Genomic DNA, 17792 nt, shown 5'->3' on the forward strand with positions numbered 1-17792 from the left:
ACAAAATGGAAAGAATATTGCACCACAACAAACCCGCCAAGAAATGGCAAACCAACAAAGCTCACAGACGAGCCATGAGAGCATTAACTAGAGAGGGAACAAAGAGGCCAAACGTAACCTCAAAGGAGCTGCAAAGCTCCACAGCAGAGACAGCATCGTCTCTCCACAGTTCCACTTTAAGCTGTTCACTCCAAAAAGGTGGTCTTTATGAAAAAGTGACCAGAGAATACCCGTCGTGTAAAGAAACAACAAGAAAGCAGAGTTGGATTTTACAAAGAGATATCTGAGCATCTACCCAGGCATGAGGAAAGGATAATCCAGTCAGAGCAGACTAAAGCATTTTTCATACATTGCTTCTCATTGGTGCAAAAAAAGACATCTTTGTCAACCCGCTGTTGTTCCTCCTTGAAATTCTCCCATGCCAAATATAGAAGGATCAACCCCGCATCGCTGTGTGTTTCACACATCAAGCCGGCGTCGTGGAATAAGCCGAGTGAAGACAGCACCATTGGGGAGAGTTAGGAGTTCAGCAGTGTCGAGGTGAATTGTGTAAGCACACGCTAGGCGGGATCATTCCGCTCTGCTACCACCTCCCTTGCCGGCTCAGAGGCGTATCAGCGGCAGATCGCTGACCCTCCCATTCCGCCTCTGTACTTTCACACACAACACTATGTGCAATGTTTGTGCATCCGGCCCGGCTTGAAAAGGTGTATGTAAAAGAGGCTGAAGGCCTACAGAAAATTCAGACTGGGATAGAGGTTTGTCTTTTAGCATGACAATGCCACTAAGCATAGTGCTAAACTTACACAGGGAAAGAAACCCTTTGGAGGAAAGGGCTAACAACCTCTCAGATGGACAGTGCTGCTTTGACGGTTCATTTTGACAATCGATCACACTGAAATGGAAATAAAGCTAATTAGATGGTGGTGAGATAACTTATAACTGAGAATTAAGCACACACACAGACACACACAAACCAAGAGCCAACCAGTGAGTCAGTCATAATATTCAAATGACTTGAAGCAGATTCTTTCCTCTTAAAGCCTATCTTTTTGGCTCACATCTTGATACGTGTGGTGAGTTAGATCACAAAACTATGACTGCCTCTTCAAGCTTGGGAATGAGATATAGCCTAACCTGAGGACAGACTACAAAAAAAACAAAAAAAGAGTTGATGGATGAAAAGACATAAAAAATGAATGGCTCAGTGAGGCACAGGCTGAAAATGATACAAGTGGGGGAGCATCATGAAGTACGTGATGACAGAATGAACATCAGCACACTGCGAATATGATAGTGTGGACAGTGGAGACTTCAGAAGACGATGGCTAAATAATTCCTCCTGGTTTTAATGGCTCCTCCAATATTGATTTGAGCCACAGTCTGAGAGAGTTAAGAGCAACAGCCAGGCTTGAGCGACAGCACATTAGCTCGCTGTGGCAAGAGCTAGACTGGCCTGCATGAATGATGTCACAACCAGCTGGGGAACAAGGGGGCTGGTATAGCAATAGTGGTTTCATCCTGTTTCCATGCAAGAACTGAATGGCGGAGTGCTTTCCTCGCCATTCACACGCACACAGAGCTTTTATCATCCTCCTCTCTGTGTCTGTATAACCTGCTGCACCTGGTTCTCATCCAATCACCTTCTCTCTAGCTCAAACAGACAAACCAACATGGCAAAAAGACATGAAAATGATTGGAAATGTGTATGTGTGCGTGTGTGCGAGTATGTATCAAACATCAGCACGACGGGGCGCAGGCAGAACAAAAAAAAAAACCTCAAGCACTTTGTGTGTTAGCACATGTGCGTGTGTGTTTCCTGTGAAGTGTGCCCAGACACATTCCTCACAGTGGCAGTTTATGTAAGATACCGGCTCTGGCACACAGCCAGCGCTGACCTCTATTAAAGCGCTGCAGCCCAGCTCAAACTGTTGCTTGGCACCTCTTTTGAAACCATATCAGACCAGGTCTGGCAGAAAGGTGGACATAGGCTACATGCACCACAGGTTTATGCCTCAAGCTAGAAACACATGAGGCGGTCATAAGAGTTTTCTATCTTAATGTTGCAGCACAGATTGTGAAAATTACCTTGAAGCATTCTATTTAAGTGTTGCATGACCATAAAGGAAACAAATAAAAAAAAAGCAGCTGGTTAAAAGTATGTTGATTCCAAAGTATGACTGCCCATTACTTGAAATGTCCACACAGTAAAATAGACACAATGCCACAATTACACATACAGCCACGGAGCATTTCCTAATTTTAGTCGTGTTTATATACAGCAATAAAACCCAGAATATGCCACAGGAAAAATAAAGTATTACCCTACACACGGTGATTCATGAAATCCCATCATCGCCTCTGACTTCACACACTTACACACAAGCACACACCTCTTCTCTTCACTACACACAGGCCTTGATTTTACAAGCCTGCTGAGCATGAAATAAAGCTTTTTAATCACAGACTGCTTCTTCATAACACACTCATAATGAGAGCAATCCATTCAACTGTCAGTGTGCGCTTGGTGCCCTCTCAAATGAGGTGAAATGCATGGTGTTCGTCCAGGAAATACTGTTTTTCTTTTACAGTGAGATTTAGAATTTTCTTCTTTTTTTAAAAAAAAGATTTTCACAATCAAAAGCAAAGGGCAGAGCTCACAGAGACACCTCTGCCCCTAAATCTACACAGTATCAAGAAATAAAAGATGATGACTGCAGGACAAAGAAACAACTGCACGAGTGTCAGATGGTAGATCATGTAAGCATAAGCCATTTATGCCGGTTTGTCATCCATGACAGAGACATGCACGTCCATGCTCTGCACACACACACACACACACACACACACACACACACACACTTGCACATCTACCATCACTGTTAGCACATGCAATCAGAATATCTTAAACCGACATGCCTGAAGGGGAAAGGTAATCCATAATGCATGATACACAAACAATTATTTATAATTCATGTGGAGCATTACAATTCTCCAGAAAAATATCTAGGTTGCTGGAGATGCCAAGAAATCTATCGTCTTATCAGGTGTTGACAAATGGACAAATTATTTCTCAATCATTCTCGTGTGCAAAATCATGGGAATAAGATGCACAGTCAGGGGATGTTCCTCTTAAGGCTCTGGAGTTGCCAGATCTACTTGGGCTTGTTTTCAAGAGCATCATGATTTCTTTTGGGTTTCTGTTCGCAGACCAGGTTGCTTGTTTCTGTCGCAAGATCAGGCGACACCGGCTCTGGCTCATGGAGTTCATGGGCTAACGTAAAAACGTGCACCTTTGGGGCAAGGCTAATGTTTTCAGTGATCTAAACTTTGAATGGGTGAGAACACTGCAACTGCTGAAGCGAGACGTAAGACGTTGGTCATTAATCGGACTATCCTCTGTAACATGTAATTGGCAACATGAATGGACCTTCTGCAACTCACACCAACACCACAACCATTATATTGTCTAATATTGTTTTAAATGTAAATGTAGCCACTGTGAGAATTCCTTCATGGAGTCAGAGTAGTGGATACAGTGCATTTAGACTCCTGTTGCTCTACATGATTAGGAAGCACACAGAGGCTGAGCAAGAAGTGGCACAGATTCCCTCCGCTTAGACCTTCGTGTCTTTATAACACCACAAGGACTGTGGCCTAAATCTGCCAACTGACATAGCTGTGCAGCAGAGGCGTGCCAATTCATTTCCGTTTTCCCTCCCGACTCCAGGACTGATGTCATAATGTACCAGTTTTTAACTTTTCTACATCTTTTATGGTTGCAGACTTGTTTCCAGGTACAATTTAATCGTAGTTAACATCGAACTCATAATCCAGTTGGAGATACAACTGTGTATCTGAATTGTCTGTCAACAGAGCTGGAACACATGGCCTCAGTTCACAGGCCCAATCCCTTTGATTCCAATCCTTTAGACCACAGGCTAGACAGTACATACTGCATATGTGCATCCTGGCATGTCTCACGATGCCAATCCTCTAGCTTGTAACCTCGTAACCTCAAACTCAGACCAATTACAAGCTGGCTGTGTGTGTAGTGGAGCAGATCAGGCCCGCTAAATAACACAGTAGAAATACTACAGTACAATTCCCCTGGCTGATGTCCCAATCGTCTCAGAACAAACATGATAACACACATTCCAGCTGCTTATAAAGGATAACTGTGGTGAAGTACAGAGATTAGGGGCTTTAGTCTTTACAAAATGGATTTTATATCATAATATTAATGTGAGCACGCACAGCCCTGGACCACTCAGCAGTATTCAATAGTTTAGATGCAGCAAAAGCTTTTTTATCGTGTTTTTTTTCGTCAAACACAAGATGCATAATTTTTACAATTATACACTTAAAAGTGTCTCTGACTGCGATAGATTTCAAGTTGTTCGTTCGTGCTTCACCACTGGGTCAGAGCTGAGAATGTGTGAAAGGGGAGAACTGGGCTGCATTTGTCACCCTGCTCAGCATGGTTTGGCCAAGTTTGTCCGTACTTGGATGGTCTGAGACTACGGGGAGCTTTTAGGGAACAGTGCAGAAACAGAGGAAATGCCAGAGCGGATACATTCACGAGGCCACTATACTCTATAGATGTAGAGCTGCTTGTAGGACGGTCCACTAGCTTTCACATCCTCACCTCCCACCATTGTTTTTCACTGCTGTCTGTGTGAGTCAAGCTTTGCAGTTGTGCAGGTTGCACAAATAACCAGGCTCTTGTTGTATATTCAACACTGACATGTATACATTAACATTGATCTTTGGTGTGTATGTATTGATATATATATATATATATATATATATATATATATGTGTGTGTGTGTGTGTGTGTGTGTGTGTGTGTGTATGTATATGCTTGTGTTCAGAAAAGCGCTTCTCTGGGCTGCAGTGTGACTAACACTCTTTGCAAAGCTCAGGATTGTTCTCCACCAGACAGATGGATGTCCAACCTTAAAAGGTTTGTGGTTACATTTTAAGAGAAGCAGGGCACAAGCCACAGAACATCCTTAAGTGAATTCACCTCAGCGCAACATAAAGTCGTTACCGCAATACGAGAGAAGAACATCAGTGTCTTCTGGGAAACTCGCAGCCCTGAATGTCCACTAGATGACTTTCATCGGAAGTACTCGCGCCTTGTTTTAATTTCTAGATTTTCATAAAGAGACTCGCATGTAGTATACGTGCAATATGTACTCACTTTCTTGGTGTGTGCTTTTCTACTTGGTAGTGATGTCTTAAATCAAACAGGGAAAGCTGTGCGCTCACTGGAAATGTCACAACATCTGCTGCTCGAGCTTTGTGAATAATTCCAACTTTTCAAGCCGATGACCACAAATCTAACACTACAGCAAATACACCATTTAACACACATAAACACCAAACAAAGCCCACAACACATTTATCATCAATGTCTGACCAAAATCTGAACTTTTTGCTCCCTACACCTATGATGCTGCATTCAATGGTAATGTGGGAGATTGGTATTTGCAAAAATCAACAAAGGAAGAAGTGTCAAGAGTAATCCTAGTCAGTACGGCTTCTCGTTATTTGCCATTTAGTCCTCTACGTCTTTATTCTTTGTTCAATAAACACTGGACAAAGTCACACAGAATAAGTCGTCAGCACTGGAATCTGTGCTGTGAAATTGCTTTGTGGTGCCTCCCCTGCCGTTACGTAGCCAACATGGCGACTATTGAGGGTGAAAAGTGCAGTGCGTTCTAAGGTCATCTCTTTGTAACGAACACCAGCAAAGTAATGCACAAACCAAACATGGATGATGCTGGAAAGAAATCTGAAAGGACGTTTATGTGTAAGTGATAGCATTTAGCTACAGGCTGTTGTGGCTCATCACTCCATGATTTGCAAAGGTGTTTGTATTTTTTCAATTTGCACAGGTTTTACAATGTTCAAGGTTTTCCCGACTTCTAGCAGTTTGACACAAACAGAAGGTGGATGTGTGGCTTTCTTTTTTCAGTGGTAATGTGTTGTTTCCAGGCAACTTGAGCCGTGACAACAGAATGTCCCGTTCCTCCTTTTTATACCCTTTCAAGCCCTCGTGAAGTCACAACCCAAGCACTGCAGCTGTGACATCAGTTAGGTCTGTGAGGGAGATTGGGACTGAGCCCAGTGCACTGCATTTAGCTGTACTTGTCACTGTGAACACATTTATACACTCAGAATAGCAAGTGTAATACTGAGACGCCAACGTTGTCCACGGCCAGCGTTCACAGCAAGATACCGCTTAACATTCTGCTTGTGGCATTTAGTAAAAGTTTGCATTTAGTCTTTATTGTTTCAGAGCCAACTCTGTTTAACAAAAAAGAAATAAGACTTTAGTAAGTAAAAAGTAAGTCTTTTTTTTTTTTTAGGGGAAAAAACATTGTACTGCTGACTTAAATGATTAAAAATTGATTCTGAGCTGTGTTTTTTTTTGAAAACCAAACAGTTTTGTTTCAAAAAACACACAGTCCACATTCATGATTTTTCTTCCACATGAAGATGAACATTTGTGCTCTACTTCTGTTCGTCCTCCCTTTGTTTCTGAGGAAATCAAGCTGCCACTTCTGCACATGCTGTGGGCACTACGACTGTTTAGGCTCATGTCTATGATAGGCTGTTACGAACAGGGCGGCATCACTTTGACAACCCAGACAAGAGCAACAACAAGTGTGTTTTGCATCAGTGCAACAGGGTAAAAAGATGACCGAGAGTTCTCTTTTTCTCCTTTTCATCTATCCAAATATAGGTCCCCTTTGTTTATGTATTTTCCTCTCTTTTTTTTCTTTTACACTCTTTCACCGACACGCAACAGTCTTTCTCTTTGTTTCTCACACACAAAGCAACTCCTCTGCCCCATTATGCTCCGGCTCTGTGACCTTCATCCAGGGGTTGGCAGGGGGCCTGGGGACTGTGGTGAGCTCAACTTTCATCCCATTTCTCATATTGTTGTTGTTACAGTGTGGCTTACAGCAAAAATAACACTTTGCTCCCACCGCAACCCCTCGACCTGGACTTAACCCCTCTGCACAGCAAAAAAAAAAAAAAAAGTTATGAATAAGTCATGACAAATGAGAAAGGGTGGAAACAAAAACCAACATCACAGTCAAGCTCTCACACTGTGCTAAAATGTCCAATGGCTCATCTGTAGGAAGGCGCCTTCCGATAAAACAATGTTGTGTTTGCGTCATCTGTCCATTTTTCTAATAAGTTGTTTATATAGGGTCTAAATAAGAGGGTAGTTGCCTAAAAGAGAAATTTGAAAAGCTGCGAAAACAAATGTTTTTGCATTTTTTTCCCCATTACTTGAAGCTGATTATCCATTTATCAACTGACCCTGTTATCAAATAGTCATGATCACTGGGGCATGAACAGAAACACAGTAATACTCAAGAATAATGACCCAAATGCAAACCTTGACCACTCTGTGATATGTTTTAATATTTTATTATTGAGTTCTAACCACAGACATTTAGGCTGAATGAGTAAAATAAGCACATCTGCCTCTCCACCTAAATATATCCTGCTGATTAACAGCTCTTTGAAAGAGCAGCTTATCAGTCAGAGGAGAGCGGAACAGCTCTGGAAAGGCCATCCAAACCATACAGTACAACTGAGTGTGTGAGCAGTGCAATGGTCAGTGGCCTTATGAATGTGCACGTCAAGGTTGCTTCACTGAGCTGTGTGTGCAACCATAGAAGGGTGCAGTCAAAGTTTCAACAGTGTATAATGAACCACTGTGGTCACATCTGCGCTCTCACAATAGCACAGTGCAACACAACTCGTAGAAAAAAAGAAAACTGGATTCAGCCAAGAAACCCACACCTGATAAAATACAGAGTTTAGTTATTCCACTTGTAGTAAGGTTGCATTTGAAATCCAACTTGGAATATTACAGGTTCTTTATGTGTTCTTATATGATGGTATGTCTACTCTACACAAATGACTAGTCTATGACTATTCAATATTCATTTCACACCTTAGTGAGCCTGAATAACAACTTATCAGCTTTGAGTACAATTTATAAATCTCTTATTCTCCCTTTTTTTTTGTTTTGCTTCTCATCTCATCTCATCTCATCTCCACTCTGCCCTCCCTCGGCCAACTCTATTGACTACAGACGTTCTTTGAGCTCCTCTAGGCCTCACTACTGGCAACCCATTGTATCATTCGCCAGCACTTTTTTGGCAAATCGCAATGTTGTTCTGAAATGTCCTCTCTCAGAAGCCAAAAAACTTTTAAAGCAAAGCTGAATGTGGCCACGAGATCCAAAGAAGAAATATCACATTTTCATCGACTTGATTCTACCCTATGCCTTTGCATTCTTTTTATCATTTACCTTGTGTTGATGATGACAACATTTAGCATGATGGGTCATTTGTCATCTTGTTTAAACTTGATCAGAATTTAACTTTAACTTTGGTCTTGCTCTCTCGGTACCCTTCTCTTGCTTTGTCAGTCAAATCTCTTTGTAAACTGCTTTATAAAACGTGTTAGCCATCAATATTACGGCTGAAGATTTCTGCTTTCAATCTGGAGAGGTCAGACAGCCTGAATGTTCTACGTAGATTATCTGGAGGAACCAGCGCCAACGAATCCTGACTATTTGCCGGGTGGGGCTGTAGCAGGTTAGGAGAAGCTAACACAAGCAGGTGGAGAAGAGAGTGTATTCCTCTGTTACCTAAAACGGCACATGTGACGTAATCTGCTCGTGACTGTGACAGCATGAAACCAGATTCGTGTCTTCTCAAAAGATTCTAAACTACAGCAGTTGAGTCTATTTGGAGACACTGCATTGTCCCATTAAAAATAGCAGAGAGGAGACGGGTCTGAAGTCTTTGTTTTTCAGGAGGCCGTTTCACAATTGTTGACCCATCAACAGCTTGGTATTACGCTGCTCCAACAAGTTAATTTGAGAGACACGAGCAAGTGCGAGCAGGAATGTCTGATAAGGTTGTTTCTTTTCATGTGTTTGCTCACACGATGCCGGGGCAGTGAGTCGTTCAAAGAAGGCCGGCTTTTGCCAGGAAAAGCCTGCTTTTTCCAGCCAGGTTTTCATTTTATACCTTTACGGAGGTATCCGCCTGTGGCTATTTATAATCCCAGATGGCCATGGTATCAAGTCTGGTGGACAGATTTGCAGTCCAAAAAAAACCACAGGCGCCTCTTGAACGATAAGTCCCACGCAGAGCCACCCCCATGTAATGATGTGTCACTGAAAAAGGTGCAGGTTCATCTTATGTGTAAAACCTGTGATTCTGGTGCTCAGTCAGTGAGGGTTAGAATCCCTGATCATTTTTGAAAGAATGCTGTTTCTTCTTTACAATATTAGTGAAGCAAAGGGAGATTTGCAGAGTCAGAGGAGACTTTGAGGAAGTGCTGAGATGGGGAGATGTGAATGGAGCTCATTAGCATACTGATAAATCCCCACTCGCATAAGGAAGAAATTGGACCGTCATAAACCATGCACTATCAAGGCCGTGAGACTTTTTCACGGAAATAACTTCAAATGAAACATCTTTTGGAAAAGAGATGTGTTGTTGAGATATCAGCAGCTGCTGGAGTTGGAGTTTGTAGTGGCCTTAAAGTTGGATGGGTCATCCAGTGTTTTTGTTTCCCTGGGCAACGCCTGCTAGGACACAATGGCAGCATTGTGCAATGACAGTTGGGCTGTCACATGGTCTAGAATATAACTTTTCTATTGATCCTACAATAAAAGTGAGAAGGTCATCTTGGTGTGCTTTAGTGTAGAAGGACAAAATGCTTAGCAATCCCAGGTGAACCTTTTTGATTGATCAAATATTTCCAAACATTTCACCAAAAGTAATAACTTGGACCCATGACTTCAAGTTTTATCTCAAGGCCTGGCATATGCATTATAAACTTAGAAATGTCAGGAGCTTTATATATTCTTTCCCCGCTGGAAGAGCTGTGATTTAATTCTGCAGCGCTCGCCCTGTAACAGATAGCTCCATTTCCCCTCATCGCCTCACAGCAGAACATCTCCTCAGACACCTGCATTCATTAGCACTGCAGGCACGAAGTTTTGGAATTGAGCTGGACGGAACATAAAAAAGGACTTAAACTGTTGCTAAAATTCATGATACTCGTAACTCCGGTGACCTGATCAGAGCTTCAACTTGACTCTACTGACAAATGCTTGCCTTCTCGCTTACCTTTCCTAACAGGCACTTCTAGGTCCATCCTGTGCTTACGACAAAGGCCAGCTGTCCTGGTCACTCTGTCTCAGCATCACCTGGCACTGACTTGCTATCTGGCAAGCTGAAGCTGTGCCGGCTTACAAACTGTTCAAGCATGATGCTGCCTTTCATAGCATGCCCTTAACATTCAGTAAACAAAGACCGTACAGTATCCCTCTACCAGCTTTCAATCTATTTATAGGCAAGGGTAACTAAAATAGTGATGGGTCAATGCAGCACAACACAAGCTGCGCAGAATGACCCATATACTAAAGTGAAAAGAGGGCATCTCAAGCAAAAGGGGGACTGCAAATTATGTAAAAAAGACAACAGTGTTCACACAGGCCTCGTGAGGCAAGGCGCAAAAAAGAATGACTTGTGGGGCCTTTTACAAAGATCTAAGCACTTTATCATTTACTCCAACATAAAATAACTTACATAGACTGAGGAGGCAAAGGGTGTGTGAATCAAACCTGCTGCCAACATTGTGAACATCAATTTATGAGCCACAATCATTTAGACAAGCTGCACTGGCACAGTGGAACAGAGTACTCTGCTTGTGAGCAGTGACAGAAAATAATCAAAGTTTCGCACCCGATAAAATACTGAAAAAAAAAAAGTTCAAAACCATGATCCCACCACCAAAAGCCTCAGTAATTCACATTCACAATTCACATCAGTAAGTTGTTAGTTCGCTTCAGGTCTCCTTATAATTGTGTTATTTCTGGATAACTCGGCAGTATGGCAGGCGTGTTTAAACCAAGGCCTTCGTTTATTCATTCATCATTTTTTGCAAACATCTGAACTGGTTCTAAACGGTACATTTTTATCAAGGATACGAGTATCTTCAGAAGTCTAGGTGACGTTTATTATTCAGTCATCTAATGATTCACTTCCCCATCTCTTCTCTGACAGGAGACACTGGTATTACTGAGTTAAAGCTTAGATCTAAAAATCAGAGGCCCTGACTGGAAATAGTGGCAGTTCCGTCATTTACCTTAAAAGAAGCGAGAATCTATGCCATTATGCAAGGAGGTGCATTGTCTAAAAAGACACGACAAACAACATAACTTACAGTTATGCCAATGAGTAAGTAATACTCTGCTTCTTATCGTTACTGCTCCATTTTTTCTAACAAGCACACAGTGATGGCACTTGTATAAAAGCAAATAACCGTCACCGCAATATATTGCAATACAAAGTGATGAAAGCAATACTAGATAGCCATTCGTAAATGACCAATATTCCAGGTGTTGAGGTGACACTAAAAAAGGCCCAAAACTTTCCAAAATGCAGATATCACAACCAACAAATAACAGAACCAACAACACATGGAAAAAAGTAAATGATCAAAATACTAAATGAAGCCTAACGAGACACTCGATCATCAGTATCGAATAAACAATATAAAAAAATGACACCATAGTTAGCAATACAATCATGTTCCCGACCTCAAGAGCATTTGTGACCCACTGAGGTGTCCCTGTCTCTTCACTTCTGCTGTTAAGAAAAATCCAGGATTCTGGATGACAACGTACCCTACCTGATAGTCTGATCAGGGTTTTCCCAGCCTGGGCGTATTGCCAGCTGTGGTTATCCAGCACTGCCATTGTGAATCAAAACCAGCAACAAACGGGTCCAAACATCTACATCCTACACAGACTTACAGCGGTTTTTGTTCTACTAGTCCTAAGCTTGCTAACTGCTCATTTGTAGTAAGTCGGTAAGAAAAGTGAACAACAGCCGTGCCATATACTGGTCAACGCCCCAACCACCCACTGAGCTGCAGAAGGCCGAAGGCGCTGCCAGGTCCTTTTTGCCTTCCCCAACTGGTTTTTCTTCACAGTAACTCCCCATGTTACTAACCCCGCCCCCAAAACAAGATTTAGTGACAAGTGTTGCTTTGGATTCAACAGTTTCTCAGAAACTCCCTGTGTGACAGGCCATTTACTCACAGGGGAAAAAAAAGTTAAGCCTGCCAAACAGTTGTCGGTGGTGGATTTGCGGATGAAATAGGCTTTAATAATGATTGGTTGTAATCTTCTCTCTGACTAATACTCAGATGCTGTTGGTCACAGTGAGCTTTTGCACTGAGCCATCAAAGGAGTCTTACTCTAAATAATGTACTTCTCCACTTTTCAATTGTCTTTACTCATATTTTGATGCACTGACAGTGCAAAATTTGTCAAAAATCGTCTGAAATAGTATTTTTAAGAACTATATAAAAACAGGGGTCTTGGGCCCAAGCCTCATATCAAACAAGCCATTTATTACAGCTAGTACCGTCGTCAATAAACCTCAAAAACATCAGAACAACATCTTCACTTAAATTCCCTGTGACCAAATTATCTGTTTTATGTCACTAAATTGGAGTAAAATACTCATGTAGATCCACTACACAGCTATTCACAAAGCCAACTGATTGAGGGCTATGATAAAGAGCTCATTCAATGTTTACATGAAGAGAGAAATTAAGCTTTTTGATTGACTCTCAAAAGGAAAAACCGAGGGGGTTGCAATTTCTAAAAGGAGTTTACGAGACATGCTGCTCAAGAGGAAAACCAAACGAAGTCAAGATTTAGTGAGCAAAACTGTTATTATGTATCAGCATTCAACCAAAATCCGTCATAACAAAATGTAAGGAAAACACGCGTCTACATTTAAGCCTTTAGTAGTTCCACTACAGAACTTTCTGGTACCACCTACCAGTTTTGTTAGCCGGCTCTGCTGTCAGCCGACCTTTCCTGTCCCTGAGAAATCCCATGAAATGTAAATGGAACAACATGGTCAGAGCAGCCATGTTCACTGTCACTGATAACAATCCACAGACTCAGAGGAGCTTCCAAAGGTGCTGCTCTCGATGTGGGGGCTGTAAAAACTTTTAGATCTCCTCAGCTGCTATTTTCTTAGTTTGAGAAAATGAGTCAAACAGTTGCATATCTAGACACATTAGCTGTGTTGGTCTTCCATGTATCGCCTCGGAGCTGAAAGGGCTGTACGTGTAAGCAAACAAGCCGGGTCATACAAATGAGACTGACTGATCCTGTTGGAATAAATAACCGAGAGGGATTGTCACCTCTCAGAAAGTGAGACGGGGGCGGCGACGGAGCCAGCTGTAATAAGCACATGCTAACGGGTGAGTAAGTGTGTAATAGGTCAGGTCTTTGGAACTGCAGAGGTCTAACAACATAATTATAATAGTCTCTAGATGTCCGAGACGGCCTCACTATATGCCAAAATAATAAGAAATGACAGATTATGAAGCTGTCCAAACACGTGTATGTGCACACGGAAACACAGAGAGGAACTATTGTGCTCTCTCGTTTATTTATCATCCAACTTGTTAAAAAGAAGAAAAATGGTTAATGGAGTTGTGCCTTCTCTGCGCTCCAACACTGGTGCTCTCTATAACTTCTAAATAGCGTCTCCAAGTTATGTTTGTATCACAGCAACACTGTGAATGTGAGAGGAACAGCGGCAATGACAAAGTGTAAAAGTCCCTTTCAGCACCACGTATCCACAGGCATCTGTCTACCCACAACAGTGTACAGTACGACCTCACTGGGCAGCCAGTTGAGCCACATCAACACATCAATGAAGCAGAGAGGAGGACTCTTTGTACGGCTCCGGGAACACCATTCATCGGCCCACTCCAACCAAACCACCCGATTGTCCTGCTGCACAACAGAACCGAGCCAATAAACAACCGGCGGGGCGATTAACGCTTGACAAGCCGGGAGAGGAGAGAGGAGGCTGCGCACATCTGCAGCCGACTGTGTGTCTAACTGTCTCCGGGAGAAAGGGGGCGATAGAAACGGGTTGAAGGAGGATAGAAAGGAAATGTGCTTGAGAGGACACCGTGTCGGCTGTCTGTCATTCATTAGACAGTTGTGGTGCAAAGCAGATGGGGCGAACAGATGATGTCAGACAGTAGGAGAGAGAGGTGGTGACAGGAACGACGCATTTCCATCCATGTGTTTTACGAGCCCTTTCAATGTGAGCCACAATAAAGAGACATCTCAATGAGTAAACACAGTTTTTGAATACATTTTTAAAATGCGAGAAAATGTCTTAAACAAATGCGTACAAGCAGAATTTAATAAGGGCATTCTTGCAACAAACTTGGAATGAACGACGATATCAACACATCGTCAATACAAGTGGGAGGAGCCTTTAAATGAATAGTGGTATTTCTAAACTTTGAGCACTGTGTTTTATGCAATCATGATAAGAGTAGGCTCGACATGCCCAAATACACACTAAAATCTGTACATGTGTTGGCATCACGCAAGATTACTTTGGGAAAAGCATATTAGATATGGGAAAACTTCCAATATCATGCATCCCTAGACTAAACCTCAAGGGCCAACACCCAGTTCTGCAGCAGAAACAGATCAGCCACGCCATGGTCTCAGCTGACAGATGCCAACAGAGTGACAGCTGAGCTCTGATAATAGGATTAATGACTCCAACGAACCTCAGCTAACTTAAAAATCAATCAGTAAACAAGCATTGTGATGGAGCTATAATTTACACTTGGAAGTGTTTGTTTATCTCAATGAAAAAAAGAGCCTTTGGGAGACTTTTTTTTCTTCCCCCTCTGTAAACAGAGAAAAGCAGGGGCTCGTTTCTGCCAAATGCTGTTAGAATAAAAGAAAGGGAAGCAGGCAAAACCTGAAATAAAGGCTGCGAGAAAAATGAACTACTTCTGAGCTGAATCCAGCTTTTTTTAGCGTGACAGTTTGTGTGCACCTGCAGAGCTGCCGGCTTGCTGAAAGCAGAATAGTTCCTGTTTACAAGTTCAGCAATCAGAGCCTGGTCCCAGAGGAAGACACACGGTGTACAGTTCTTTTGTAGTTTTGTCATTGTTTTATGATGCATGTTCCTATATTTGTGTGTGTGTGTGCGTTTCTCCTCTCCTTTCATCTTTTGGCCCTGTCTACCTTGCTTCCCAACTCCATCTATTCCGTTATCCTCTTCCTTCCATCACATTCTCTTCATCAGTGTTGTCCACTCATCTGCCCAAAGTTTTCTCTGGTCATCTCCAGTCCTGCCCATTTCCCCCTCGCTTCTCCTCTCTCCGTTTCCCTTGCTGTCACACCGTTCCTCTGTGAATAGATTTTCACAAGACTAGTCCTCAACAAAGGCTAATGTACGGTTGAGTATCCACACAGCAGACACGCAACAACAGGCTGTGGCTCTGTAGCCTTTCTCTATACTCTGGGCGGCTATTGGATCCCATGGCTGTTCACTGTTATTACAGAAGTGAAAGCAACTGGTTTATAAAAACAGGCACCCACAAGACTATCTGATGGAACATCTGACTTATATGCATGAATAACCATGTGCGTGCGTGCACAAATACGCCAACAGAGTGAGAGCGATCAACAGGAGGAGCACAGAGAAAAGGATTCATTTGCATGAGCTCAAAATTACAATTTGAAGTGCCAAAACAACAAAAAAGAAAAGTGCATACGCTGCACTGATGGAAGCATGTTTACAACTTGCCAGTTGATTTACAGCTGCATTTCTACAGAGGGAAATATTTCACACCAATTTAGACAGTTGAGCAGCGCCAAATCTAATCTCATCGGGTTAGTTTCATATTTTGTTCAGGCTCCCGAGTGTCTCGGTTTCTAACCATTCTCCAGGAGACAAGGGGGAAGCTGAGAAAGACAAGAAAACAGACAGAAGTGGGGAAAGACATAAAGAAAAAGAAACAAACATTACGGCTCATATTGCGCTCTTCAAGCCTTTTAATTGCATCTTTTGTGACTGTGGAGCCTCAAATGTATACAAACAACACAGAACTGCCTCTAAATCTGGACTCGACCATGACGGCATACAGAGAGGACAGAACACACATTGGTGTTATGCTTTGCTTCTCATTTGTGTGATTTTCTCAATGGTAAAAAAAAAAGACACAAATCAACGTGACACCAAAAAAATGAAATGCTAATAGCACGTAAATACATGCAAATAACCTAACTTTCCTTCTGACGAAAAGAAAACGATGGTCGGCAAGTGAGGCTCCTGCCTGCAGGCAAAACAGTTATTCACGGTTTTCTGAAGGAATATCATCGAATACATACGCGTTTTCTAAAATTGTCATGGAACATAATAGTAATCGCAAAAAATGTCTTGCGGGAAAAACCTCGAGGAGCAGCACATTCTGTCATTTCTGTATTCTTAAGCTTGGGCCTCAGCGGTTTCTCTCTGGACATCACTCAAAAAGCCCATTGGCTATTTCCATCTAGCACTGAATGTCAAACACATGTGAGGGAAAATAATATAGAGAAAACTATTAAATCACTTCTGCTCCTTCGCTTCATCCTTTGAGAATCTGGTACTTTAATGCATGGCTGCATCAACATGATTTCAAACATCTAAACCGGATAGTAAAGCATGAAATAGGATAGGAATCCATAAAGGGGAACATTCCCAACATTCCTTACCCTTATATTCCACTCATCCAGCTGCAGAGAAATACATATTGACGAGCTGCTATAAGATTAAATGCTCACGGGTCACTGATATTTTTTCACGGTCAAGAGGCTTCTCATTTTCCATTTAGGGTCATGGGTAGCCAATAGAAAACAAGAATGACATTTACTCATCTATTCAACTGCTACAGCTTTACTTTTTCCGGAGATGAGCGCTGATATTTCACTGACTTGAGGTCTTTCTCGTTTTTGCACTGCACTCCAGCTAAACCACGTTTAAACATTCATGCAGTGCAGCTTTTGTTGTTGCTGCTGTTCAGCTAAAACTACCTACGGTAGCTTTTAATGCCGCGTTACCAGATTCATATCATCGAATCAATAAATTATTTTTAGCCCAGCTCCACGCTCTGGTTGATTTTAAGCTTGGGAACGCACAAGAAAATATGTCCTACGTTTGTTTTTACATTTTGATAACAGCGGGGAAAATTATGCTAACCCAGCCACTTTATAGATCTGCTCTCTGGTTACAGCAACTTCCATGTAAACACAAGCATTTGCAGGAGGAGAGGTGTGATCACATGGGTCAAATGCATTTCACATCAGTTAGCCTGCAGAGCAGAAATAGATGCTTATGACGCTGCTGAGAAGCTGCTTTAAGCGTAGAGCAGAGTTTAAAGGAAACCAAATGCTATCTTTCAGATGAACGCATTCTCAATTGGTTAAGACGCCAAACACAACATTTATGAAAAGAACTGGGCACCAATCGATTTGCACTTGCTGTGGCACTTTGCTCTTCAACTATTTCTAAATAATTCAGTACAGCCTTGTAGAATCATGTCATACTTACTAGGGGCTGCAGACAGGATCTGGATGGATATGCCTACATGCTCTTCTCTGCTGCCTTTGCACTCAAACGACCAATAAAGCGAGCAGCATGACAGCACTGGAGGGATTCCATCCGCAAAAAAACCCAAAAAAACCCCAGCTTCCTCAAGATGAGAGATGCAAAATCTACTCTTCAAAGAAAAAGGATTCAGGTTTTCGTTACCTCCTGCATTTCTCCCTTACCGACTCTGCCACAAATAGACACATTAATTCAGGATCTACTTTTGTCAATCATTCTCTTGTGCCATTTCAAGTATAA

General features: G+C 42.1%; 1 protein-coding gene across 7 annotated transcripts in view; it reads right to left on the reverse strand.

Annotated features, from left to right (window-relative positions):
• The window catches only part of triob (trio Rho guanine nucleotide exchange factor b), a 99580-nt gene that overhangs the window by 66543 nt on the left and 15245 nt on the right, over positions 1 to 17792 (reverse strand). Inside the window, exon 1 of one of the 7 annotated variants that reach the window (XM_075465088.1) lies at positions 12912 to 13270. The exons of 5 other annotated variants lie outside the window; for them this stretch is intronic. In XM_075465088.1, coding sequence (XP_075321203.1) covers positions 12912 to 13005 — 94 coding nt within the window. In that variant the 5' untranslated portion in view covers positions 13006 to 13270. Of the gene's footprint in view, positions 1 to 11748; positions 11844 to 12911; positions 13271 to 17792 lie in introns of those variants that run through there. One more of the 7 variants, XM_075465090.1, reaches the window with a different exon arrangement.

The sequence above is a fragment of the Odontesthes bonariensis genome, chromosome 5, assembly GCF_027942865.1.
Source record: "Odontesthes bonariensis isolate fOdoBon6 chromosome 5, fOdoBon6.hap1, whole genome shotgun sequence".
Taxonomy (NCBI): Eukaryota; Metazoa; Chordata; class Actinopteri; order Atheriniformes; family Atherinopsidae; genus Odontesthes; species Odontesthes bonariensis.